Source organism: Rhodamnia argentea, chromosome 5, assembly GCF_020921035.1.
Source record: "Rhodamnia argentea isolate NSW1041297 chromosome 5, ASM2092103v1, whole genome shotgun sequence".
Lineage (NCBI taxonomy): Eukaryota > Viridiplantae > Streptophyta > Magnoliopsida > Myrtales > Myrtaceae > Rhodamnia > Rhodamnia argentea.
Genome location: NC_063154.1, coordinates 17,430,314 through 17,442,575, shown reverse-complemented (window position 1 = coordinate 17,442,575; position 12,262 = coordinate 17,430,314). Strand labels below are relative to the sequence as shown.

Below are 12,262 nucleotides of genomic sequence, written 5' to 3'. Positions count from 1 at the left end.
TTTGGGAAAATATTTTTTCAAATTTCTCATTTCCCGCGAAACGAACGCAGCGTAATTGTTATTTGATTAACCCAACCACCTCCTAATCAATTAATTAACCCCCATTTGTGTTCAGAAAGCAGTAGGGTCATAAGACTGAGCTAAGCCCAACTTCACCTGAAACGAATCCGGCCCAAACAGCCCAAAAACACTTAAACCTAAACAGGCCCATTTCTCTAAGCCCACCATTGTCTCCCTCGGCCCCTTCACACGCTGCACCATCGCCTTCTCAACGACCGACCATGAACCGTCTCCGCTTCTGGAAGCACTGAGAATCCACTAAGCCATTCCTTAAAGACCAATGTCCGTCCAGAACGACCCTAGAATCAGAAAAGGCTTACGCAAGTTTGGTTCAAGCATTTCATCGAACGGGTTGTGACCGCGGAGTGAAGAGAAGATGTAGATTGCTTTAGATCTCGCGTTTACGCTTAGACGGTAAGAAAACGCCAGGAAATGTTTGAAAACGACGGAAATAACTCAGTCGACACCAAACACTCAAGGATCGGAGTAACCAAGCTCAACTCTTCTATCGCTGAAACAGGGTAGAGCAAAAAGGGCTCGTGGGAAAGAGTTTCGGTCGCGAAAATCCCTATCCGGCTTGGAGACGACGGCTAGTAGAGGGCGAGCTCAAAACGAATCGAGCTTTGGCCGACCGCCGAGCCAAGATCCTCGGGGAAAAGGGACTCGGAACAAAAAGAAACTCGGCGGAGATATGGGAAATCGGGAGAGATGAGATTGTATTCATAGTCAATTTAGTACACAACGTGTATAGGTACTACCGTACTAGAACAATAGAAAAGCAAGAGGCCAAAACGCCTACGGATCGAAATTATTCATGTTGCTTACCTTTCAAGTTATCTAGTAAGATAGATTTCGCCATAAATTTGACAATGTTGAGATGCATGTCTCAATGCGCTCGCTAATGATCATCGAAGAAATAGTTTTCATAGCTTAATCTACAATCCCCGAGTTGCATTTGTGCACCAATGCTCCCATCGCATGAGTCTCGCAGCAAATCGCTGGCGGTAAGTAAGCACAGATGGCAATCCTCGTGAGAGAGTATCCCCGTCGCGCTTTCCATTGCCGTAGCAAGTATCTGTAAAAGATTTGTTTCACCTCGGTATAGTAATCGTAGCCAGAATCCGGTGTCCGGTCGACTAAATCATCAAGGAGATCATGGACACTGTCTTGGTACGCCCAGGTGCAGCCGTTTCCGTTGCAGATTTTCTATGCCACTGTTGTGTTTGGACCGCCTTCTATACCGCTGCCCAGAAGAAGGAACAGAATTACTACGGTTACGATTCTGGGGAGTGAAGCCATGTGTGCGCCTTGCCTCCTTTTCTTGTTAATCATCCTTTGTTAGTTCTTGCTTTCGTGTATAAGAGCCATAGCCGTGTTCGTAAGATGCATTATTTTTACTGGTTTCGCCGCTCTTCGACATGAATTTCTCCGTCGATTTCACCGTTTACCGGCTTCACTTCTAGGAGTTATCAGTGTCGGACAATGTAGGAACAATGGAATTCTTGGTCTAGCAGAAGTTCAGAATCTGGTGTAGATGAAATTAACAGGTTCTTGAAGGATATCATTGGTCTGATTGCATCAATTGTCCGAACGGTTGCAGGCGGGTCTCCGTCGCAGATTTTGCATACCAACTCGGGCTCGAACCGAGATGCTCTAGCATTCACCTTTTGTAAGGTTGCAGGACCAAAGGAGTGCAATTTTGTGGAACGAAGTCATGTGTTGCTTACCTCCTTTTTCTTGTTCCTACTCATCCTGTATTGTTTTGTATTGTATTGCTTCCTACGAGAGGGCCATCTCCCAGACAAGTAGGCTTCTTCCAAAGATACATTTGTGTACCATCGAAGCTTAATTTGCTTAATTTGACTTCATTTTCCCTTCATTCTAGATGAGTGCAGGGCGTGCAAAAGATATGATTTTTACACGAGTATATTTGACTAGGTCAAAGCTAAGTGGGGCATGGAAAGATTCGAACTCAATACCTCCTACTCTGATATCATGCGAAATTTTGTGAGACCACCGTCAACTATTCTAAAAGCTTAACCTGTTATGTAAATGTGTTGTTTATTATTTCAATTATTCCATCAACATTAGTGCTTTGGATAATGTGTTTAAATTTAGCTATGATTTGATTAGATTGGTTGGTTAAGATAGCCTTAGTTATATTTGATTAGGGGATTTTACGTTTTATATTTTCAATTGCATATTATAACAATCATACCCCCAAAATTCATTCTAACCCAAGCGTGTCGGATCGGGCTTCCGACAGTTAAGATTCTTCGAAACCCCCAGATAATAGTCAGTGCTTTTTAGTCCAATAATGTAATAAAGAAAAGCTAGACAATTAAGATAACCACCACTTAAAACTCTCTATTACTAGAATGACAGAGAGATTGGATCGTAGAGCTTAATTACTTTGAGAATGTCATCGTCAAAGTGGCTAATTCCCAACCACCAAATTCGAGTTCACTAGATTCTCTTCTAGGGATATCACCACTCAAAGTCAAATCACAAACCTCATCAGGCATAAAACTCCTTGTCCTAGAAGAATTACTAACAACATAGCACTAACAATCTAATTATCATGCAATAAGGAAAATAGAAGCAAAGCACGTACCTTATCATCAAAGATATTCTCAAATAAACTCAATTGACCATTGCCACGTTAAATTAATTGATATGCTCAATAACCGACACACAATCCCCTAGCTTAAGTGAAATAGACGTCACATCAAGTAGACATTGTCGACCACAGATGGCTTCTCATATATGCTTGAAGGGGGCATTCATCAATTCCAATGGCATGACATTACAAGTCAACAGCCGAAAACACACAACGTCTTTCTGTTTGGTAAGTTCCAGTTAGATTCTTCATAGACTCTGGCTTCTCTTCAAACAAAGGTAAGTGTAGATTCCTCCGGTATAGATAACCAATCCGTATCTCTTCAAACAAAGGTAAGTGTAGATTCCTCCAGTATAGATAATCAATCCATATCTTTCAGAAATCAAAATCATTCCCATCAAATATGACGATCTTCACTTTTCCTTCTTTAAGTCGCCATCGGTTCACTCCAATTCAGCGAAACCTAACTCTGATTTCAATTATTGGGAAAAAAGGCAATTTATTATAATAACAACAAAACAAGGGAATAAAGTTGTGTGAGTTAGTGAATTTTAATTAAACAATGTATGCTGCTGAACATACTTTTTAGGGGCTCGTTGCTGAAAAGTTAGGCACTGAATCTTGATCGTCTTTCACAGCTGATCTCCGCGTTTTGTGACGTTTAATCCGCGAGTTATGGTTGATAGACATGAGCTAGCTTTGGTCATTTGTGATGTATGGATGCACCAGGTCCTATATAGCACTGTGGTGGCTGTGACATTTCGTCAAATAGTTGGTGTGCACTCTAGAAGTTGTATTTTAATTTAACCTCGATTAGCTTCATTTCTGTTTAAATCATAGTTTCAAGTTTACCATTAATTTCTTGGCTCTTAGCGTAACCATAGGATTAATTTATGTCATTTTTAATACTAAAAAAAAAAAAAGGGAAAATGCCACAATTCTCAAACTATGCCTACTGTGACACATTTACCCTAAATATTTTTTTGTGACATTAAAAACCCCAACATATACCCATTGTGGTATATTTATCCTAAAAATTTTTCATGTGACATCAAAAACCCCAAACATGTACTTATATAATACATTTACCCTCCGTCAATATTCTGTCAATTAATTTTTCAGTTACAACAGTGTCTTTTTTATTTTACTTAATCCATGTGGGCGCCGTGTCAATACCATTTACTTCGTGGCGTCCATGTAGGTAGATTTTGTACAATCCTCATTGACGGAACTCCGACGGACGGTAAATGTGTCACACAAGTACAAGATTGAGATTCTTTGCGTCATTAAAAATAAAAAAAAGTTTAGGGCATATGTGTCACGATAAGCATAGTTTTTGGGGTAGTTGACCTTGCTGCATTAAGAGGGTGAAAAGGGATAAAAGAATGTTCAAATGAAGGAGACAAACAAAAAAGGAGGGGTACTGCATTTAGGTAATAGTTGCATTGCAGAAGTAATTTGGATTTAATCATGTTACATTCATTCAGTATCCAGATTAGGAAGTTGCATCTCTTAACTTTATATTAGCTTCACGTTTAAATTTTATGCAAGGCTCACTGGGGTTCAGGACCGAGAAAACTGGTTTATTATCGTACTCTGATTTTCTTTTCTTTTTTTATGGCCAAGGGTGTCTTTGCTGCTTGTTATAATGAGTTTTAACAAGGTCACGTAGATGTGCGCGTTTACAACTTTTAAAAATCGTAAATAACGCATAATTAACATTTTCGAAAGAGAAAGGCTACTAATTTTTAGCGATAGATAAGTCGGGAAAATTATTTAAAAAGTCTGTAATTTATTGCAATTGTGACAATTCAATCTTAAATCTTTTTTGTTTTGTCAATTCAGTCATAAAATTTTTGCATTTATGCCAATTCAGTTCTTCCGGCCAATTTTAGCTAGAAATTGCTAACGTGGCTCGACAGGCGTTGACGTGGCTTGGCGAGTCTTGTCGAGGCCAATTTTTAAAATAATATTAATATTTTATATTTTCATTTTTATGTTATTTTCTTTTCTTTTCTGTTTTTCTCCTCTTCTTCTTCTTCAAGCGAGTTCGGCGATTGGCCAAAGGCAAGGGCCAGGGAACTTCGCCATCAATGGGCAGGGGCCAACCTCACCGGGGCAGGCGAGGCTCGCCCTTGCCCATGGCCGCATACTGGGCTTGGTAGTCAACTTGAGGACGAAGAAGAAGAAGAGAAAAAAAAAAAGATAATAATAAATAAAAATAAAAAAATTATATAAAATATTAAAATAATATTGAAAATTGGGCACATCAAGGCCGATGACGCCACGTCGGCAATTTCCAGCCAAAATTGATCAAAATGATTGAATTGGCATAAATGCAAAAGGTTTGAAACTGAATTGACCAAAAAAAAAAAGTTTAAGACTGAATTGCCGCGGTTACAATAGATTTAAGACCTTTTTGATAATTTTCCTTGAATGAGTCTCTAGCTTAATCAAATCTCCGAATCCATAAGGGCGAAATGGTCTTCTGCTTTTTGCGTCGTTTCACCTGATCTCTAACCGGTCTCCAGTAAGTTAGTGGCAACTCCACAACGAAAACAATTTTCATAATTGATGGAGAAAATCAAATTCCTATCATGAGCATTCGAGAAAATCCGCTCAAGCTTGGAAGCACCACCTCACGAGAGAAACCATTCTTGGCCTCTTGGTAATCCATCAGCGAGGATAATTCATGAGTGTTTTTATGGTGTTTTTACTTTTCAACCGAAAAATATTATCTTTGGTATAATTTTTACCTTTGCCTGTATATTCTTCAACGGGATCATCTTTATCATCAGATTAAATTTCGTTAATAAATTTTTTACTATATGGATTGCAAAATTAAAGTTTTCGAATATTATGCTGTATCTAGCGAACTAGTTTATGCTGTTATTTAGAATCAATTGTAGATTGGCGATCAATACTTATATTTTTAATTAGTTTGGCATTAGGAATTTATCACCGGAATTTTTTGCATTAAAGAATATCATTTTTTTTAAAATTAAAAAAGCGTCATATCTCGACGTCTCGACCCATTTAAACTGTGGTTAATCTGCGAAAAACCACAAACCGGGTATATTTGTGACAAATTTATCCCAAACTAATTTTTGACCCTTTTTTACATCAAACCAAGACAGTTAAGACAAATTTATTTTCTGTTAGTTTTTGTTAGATTTTACCCTCAAATTACTGAGTTAGATTGACACGTGACGGTTAACGGGCGTACCGGTTTGAGATTTTTACCATCCGTTTGTCACTAGTGTGCCAATTTGAGGTTCTTTGTGATATAAACCCAATTTAACGAAAACTAACGGAAGTTAAACTTATCACAAGTGTATCGGTTTAAGATTTTTGGTGGTCAATAAGTGTACCGGTTTAGAATTTTTTTTATGATCATAAAATTAGTTTGGACTGAATTTGTTATATCAATTTGGAGTTTTCGGTGGTATTAACCCTTTAAATGACATGCTTAAGAAACCTAGATGCAAACATGTCCGATTGTCTGGTCCATTCATATTTCAGAAAGTTTTCCATAAAAATAAGCAATGTCCCTCAAGATTATATTCAGTAACTTTCCTTAATTCCTCCATTTACCTTCCTCGAGATGAGATTAAACTTGGATATACTTTCTCTTTTATCCATTTTCCGCAATTTCAACTCAATAATAGATTTCGGTCAAAAAAAAAAATCAATAACATATAGAACTTAGATAATAAATCAATAATAAATTAAAGCTTATTGATTTTATTTTTATACGACTCGCTTGGCAAAACTATGCCACGTGTCTTACACGTAGCAACCACATAGGTAAATGAAGCGTCACTTGCCCAAAATGTGGCATGGCAAACACTTGAGCAGATATTCATTTGGTTAATGAAGATGTGAATTATTTCTTCCTTTAGTTTTAGATATATGTTTTGAATTTTTCTACTGAATACATAATTACAATATATTAAGATAAAGTAAACTCTTCATGCAATGCAATAAGCTGTACCACAAAGTAAACTGAACGGATTTTTTTTAGTGAAACAGGATTAGTGACGTAATGGAATGGTGTTGCAAACCTCCAGTTATTCAAATTTTGAAGTTTCACACTAATAGGAGATATAACTTTAAAACATGTATGAAATATTTTCTCTTTATTCATTTAGTGAATTTCAAACTCTACAAGAGATGAAAGTTTGCTATTAACGCAATGTAAACTTATGCTTATTGGTCAATTTTGAGCCACGAGACAAAACGATGTCACGCATATCGTGTCGTATTTAATCAAGAACGCAAAGTGAAGTGACACATGGTGAGCATCGGAACAAATATTCTCTCAATTCCAAATTTAACTAAACACAACTAATATCCCATTTTATTTTCACTTCTTAAAAAAAAAAAATGTGGAGGTAACAAGTTTCCCAGGTCTTAAATTAACAAATTACGAACAAGAAATGACTTTTGCTTTCGGGTTAGTTTTAACTCATTACCACAGAATGAAAGAGTGGCTTTAAGTTTTTTGGAAACCTATTTTTCCTTTTAAAAGTCACATTTGCAATTATTACGAAAAGTTGGGGCCAAATTAAAGTTTTCAAAAGCTCAGGGAGACCGGCACCACACCAAGGGCCAGTCCTAGGACGAGTCACTAATCACTGTCTGAATCTACTTAATAATGACGTCATAATTGACACTTCCTATGAAGGGCAAAATTGCAATTTTCTTTTTTTTTTTTTTTGGTCCTGAAGTAGAAGTCAATATCAACTTGAACAACTCTTGCTAACAAAACACAAATTCTTCAGCAGACCAGCACTTACCTGTAATTCGATCCTTAGCCATCATATGTACTTCATTTTCACTTCAAAGGGACACCATCTAGCATTAATGTCCCTAATCCTGTTAAGTTGGGTGCCCAAAAAGAAAAAAATAGCAAATTAATCGCTATCTCTGACTCGCTGACTTCGCTATGATACCGAGCGCCTCCTGTTCCGGGAAGGCGTCGACTTTGCCTCATCCACATTACCGTTGCCAGAGCCGAGGCTCTCCGACGAATCCGAGCCGCTGTTGTTTTCGCTCTGGCTTTTGCTCGAGAACATCTTCATGAACACTTTCTTCGACCGGAGCAGCCCTTTCATCTTGGTTATTGCAGCCTTGTCCACGCTGGGCTTCCCCTCCCCGATCCTCTCGGGCCCTCCTCGGGCCCCGATGCTCAGCCGCAGCGAGGCCAGCTCGGTCTTGAGGGCCTTGAGCTCCTCTGCCGTGGCCACGGCGTCCCAGTCGTCCTCAGTGTTGGCCGTGGCGGACCTCGAGCTCCCGTGGGACCCGTTGTTCAGCTCCCGAAGGCTTTTGGGGAGGTCAGGGGTGCTGCTCCCAGACGACGCGGCCACCCTGACCTGCTCGAAGAAGAGCACTTGCACGACGACGCGCAAAGGGAGCCTCTCATTTTGCACAGCGTGCATGCACGCGTCGACTGAGAGCTTCTTGCAGTCCATCAGCTTGCAAATCCTCTTCCTCTCATTCTTGGTAATCGCCGGATGCTCCTGCATCGATGACAGTCCAACACAAATCATCAACATTAATATTTACTCGCATTTCTTCGGTATGACAGACCGAAATCAGATCTATTTGGTGACGAGCCCAACAGTTTGAAATGCTCCGTGTGCTTCAGATATTATGTACATCCTAAAGTCCTAGACAAAAAAGAGAATGGCGCGAAACTCTTACCTTGAGATACATGTCGATTGCTCGGTAAAGTCCATCATGGGAAGGCCGAGGAACACTTGACAGCATCTCAGTGAGTTCAACAAACTTCGACAAAGGCAAATTACGATCTTTCGATATTTCAGCAAGGTATGCATCAATTAGTTTTGCCACCATCAGCTTGGAAGCATCGGACAAGATCCCCGGCCTCCTCATGCCTCGCAGCTCATGCTCTTCTTCAAGGGACTCGATCTCCAGGTTCTCCCGTGACAAGAATTCCTCAACTACAGCGATCACGGTGCCAACATCGTACATCATACTTTCTCCTTCTGGCGCTCGTATGAGGAGATCGTTCACATTAGCCTCCTCTAGTTGCTGTCCTATCTTCCTAGTCAGGTCCCTTTTTGCCATCTCCCCTGAATCGACACAAATGGCCGCCTTCAACAACTTGAGCAAGAAACTACAGGAGACACTGCAGCTCTCTCCGGGCAACAACCGCACGATTGTGTCAACCACCAACCTATACTTCGGTGCATCTCCGCACTTGCTCATCCCTTTGCTGAACCCAGGCAATCTTCTGTAAGCATAAGCTTTCAGTGCTTCACCAATGGTTTCTCCAGGAAGTATCTCTTTCATTTTGATATTCATCATAACACGACTGTATAACTCGATCTCGAGCTCACAAAGATCCTCGACCCACCAGTCCTTTGGAACCACACGAGTCCGGACACCATTTGAGTCCATCCCATTTTCCTCCGCCAGCTTCTTCCGATTGTAGGAATAGGACCAATCAACCTTGGAGATATCAACACAGGCCTTCACAGCAATCGACTCGATACTTTGATTCACCAACTTCAACTCCTCAGAATGTGGTAATAAGGATTTTGTGGTCTGAAGAACGATGATCGAATCCTTCCAACTACGGAAAATGCTAGAGCTAAGAAAGACTTCAATCTTGTATATAAGATTCCCCTTTTCAACTGTCTCGTACATTTCTAAGTACTCGGCTGCGCACCTGGCAGCGACGACATTGTAAGCATTTAGGGTGACAGTCATGCCATAACAGAACTTGGCGCAGATCTCAAATGAGGCAGGCCCACCAGGAATGTCCGAGATGTTGACTTCATCCCTGTCATCATTATTGGTAGCCGCGACCAGTTTCTGCAGAAGTGCGCTCTTTGACAGAAGAGGAAACTGAAACAAGAAGGATTATAACCTTATTAAGATAGCAGTCCCAAGTAATTACAGGATATTGCAACGACCAGACTATTCTATGTGGTCAAAGTTGGAAGTTTATGCAGGGGCAACTTCATGCACTGATTGGTTCATCAGAAAAATTCGTATTCCAAACTACAGTTGCTTAATCTGCAAATATTAACCTAACGCTACAAACTATGGGCCCGGCTTTCCATGAAAATTGGTATTCGATGGAGGAAATTGAATCTGCCCAATGTCCTCGCAAATCTGAGGAGTCCAACTTAGTAGTCAAGCTAGCTAGGAAACATATTGGAGTGCAAAGGAGGTTATGACAAGTGTTTGCTTTGCAAAGAATTATGTATGACAACCTCATTTCAAATAAAGGAGCAAGAGAAGTAGGCCAGAACTTGGTCTCATTTACTCCATCACGACATGGCTAGACATTAACGTGACAGGAACAGAACCTTAAAAGGTAATTTCAGCACTTCAGTTAGGCATGGCAAACTAAGCTGAGAAAGTCGCAATGTCATTGCTTTTTGTACTGTAGTTGAATGAAAAGGGTTCCGAGCCGACCGTACCTTATGCAAGTAGAACTTCACACTCCCAACACTGACAGTGATATCAGTTACCAACTCACTTGAAACATACCTGCAAGTTGTCATTGCCCCTTCTAGCATTATTCGAAAGAGCAAATAAACTGATACAACCATGCAGACATAAATCACAGAATAAATGGTTACAACACAATGCGCGAGATTCAAGCACTTGAAGGCATGACTGATATAACAAAATCTCCACATGAAGTTGCAAAGCACAGAATGATTTTGATTTTTTTTTTTTTTTTGCCAATCGAACTGCTTGAGAGAGAGAAAACCAATGGAACATACCCAGAAGTCAAGTCTTTCAAGAGAAAATTCGTGCAAATGTCGATGTACTGCAGACTGCCGTCAACAACCGACAATTCGGTTATAACGACAATAGTCACTGAAGTGCAAATCAGTCCTGTGGCTGACCGGAAGCTGATTGCAGATTAAGACATCACATGTTACAACATGCTTATTGCATATTTTGAACTTCAACACTTATCTGTCAAGGCTAGAACATGTCTGGTTATTCTATCCTTGTGAATCAATTTCTTTTTCCTTTAGTCGAGAACCTAGTCTTTTTGAACTGTAAAGCATTGCGTATCAGCATTAAGATGGATCTCCATTGAGCACCATGTGCCATTGATAAATGATTAGTTAATATAGTAAACACATTGGCAGAGTTCTCAGTTTTCTGCACCTCTTGCTTGTGCCTCACCATCTCCTGCCGCGATGCCAACTAATGCATCTTTGCCACAGCTTCTATTTTCCATCAATTTAGCCGCAATAGGAAACTGCCTCTATTTAAGTTCCTAAACACTTCGTAAGTACTAAAAGAGAAATGAAATATAGTGCAAGGCCATCGATACACTTCAAATCGACATTTTACATTTGAACTTTTCTATGGACAGAGCAAAAACATCGGTAGGACATAAATCAAAAGGAGCGAAACAAAAATTTCTCCTAACACTTATGTGAAGCTTGTCTCGGTATGTCCCCACCTAATTCCCCAGATTAGCAGTAAAAGGGTCAAATCAAGCAATGGAGTCCGGTAACACTTAAATCTGACTGAGGTTGGGAAGGATGAGGAGAGATGATCACAGAGCATATGCATTTGCAGGAGCAATTTTTTCATCAGAAAGCCCTTCCTACTAGTAAAATCATGTTTCTTAGAAGTCGTGGAAGCTCGAGAAAGGGACCCAGCTCGGCATATCTGTATGTTAGTGAGAGACCAAGTTGGTCATGATCTCGAATCTTCTTCCACCCAAAGAACAGACTATGAGCCCCAAAAAAAATTTGTTAAAGAAGTGGAAGGAAGTGTCCGAGAAGCAGATGCCAATGTGAGCTAGATACCAATCAATGATCACTTTCTCGTTGCCAAACCAGCCAAACCAAATCAATCTAAACCCGCAGGACAATGGAGAGCATCCAGGAAATTTCCCTTGTACCCTAATCAAAAGAGTAAATGCAGAGAACAAAAAAGAGCTCCGAAGATGTTACCTGACATTGTCTCCCTCGTTCTGGAACGAATCGGGCTTTGACCCGAGCTTCATAAACTTCATCTTGAGAAACAAAGGACCACCCCCACAATCGAACCTCCCTCACTACTCGACCAATCGCTGTCAGATCAATTAAACTCGAGGACGACCACCACCCGAAAAAGCACTGTCCAACGAGCTCACATGATTCCTAACCCAAAGCGAAAACTTTTCCCGTAAACCCGAAAGGCGAACATTTCAAGCATGGGGGGGGACCAGCCAGAAGTTCTCGAATGTGGCCAATTTCTGGGCTCCAAGGAGAGGAATAGATCTCAGGAGCTTAAGGGAGGATAATAACGTGCTCAAATGCCCCAGTGCTCTGACTGAATCTTGACAACAACCAAGGCACAGAGTCTGAGTAAGAAAGAGAAAGTAAGTGACAGAGAGACAGAGCATGAGAGTTGCAATATTTTAAGAGAGGAGGTTCTCTTGAATGGGAAGAGACTGAGAGCTGAGGAAAGAGTTTGTTTCCCTGGTTGAAGGCAAAGCCCTCAGAGTAAGGGCGCACCTTGTTAGCCAAGGAGACATTAGGCCATCACTCAGACCCTCCCCCCCACTAACACTTAGAAAATAATTCCCAA

The 12,262-nt window shown here is 40.4% G+C and overlaps 1 protein-coding gene across 2 annotated transcripts; it reads right to left on the bottom strand.

The window, feature by feature from the left end:
• Positions 1 to 7,331: 7,331 nt before the first annotated feature.
• LOC115757434 (BTB/POZ domain-containing protein NPY2) lies at positions 7,332 to 12,035 on the bottom strand. 2 transcript variants are annotated; one of them, XM_048279353.1, is made up of 5 exons: positions 11,901 to 12,035; positions 11,644 to 11,796; positions 10,138 to 10,207; positions 8,387 to 9,556; positions 7,332 to 8,202 (listed from the first exon to the last, which is right to left on the bottom strand). In XM_048279353.1, the coding sequence occupies exons 2-5, from the start codon at positions 11,703 to 11,705 to the stop codon at positions 7,627 to 7,629; spliced, it is 1,878 nt and encodes a 625-aa protein (XP_048135310.1). In that variant the 5' UTR covers positions 11,706 to 11,796; positions 11,901 to 12,035; the 3' UTR covers positions 7,332 to 7,626. The 2 variants fall into 2 exon arrangements, with proteins under 2 accessions (XP_048135310.1, XP_030553498.1); XM_030697638.2 differs by having other exon boundaries at positions 11,644 to 12,035.
• Positions 12,036 to 12,262: the final 227 nt, after the last annotated feature.

Coding starts and splice junctions, on each gene's coding strand:
- LOC115757434 (XM_030697638.2), bottom strand. CDS start 11,705: ATGAAGTTTATGAAGCTCGGGTCAAAGCCCGATTCGTTCCAGAACGAG. Junction 9,557..10,137: donor TGAAGTTCTACTTGCATAAG/GTACGGTCGGCT, acceptor TTCTTGTTTCAG/TTTCCTCTTCTGTCAAAGAG. Junction 8,203..8,386: donor CAATCGACATGTATCTCAAG/GTAAGAGTTTCG, acceptor TCATCGATGCAG/GAGCATCCGGCGATTACCAA.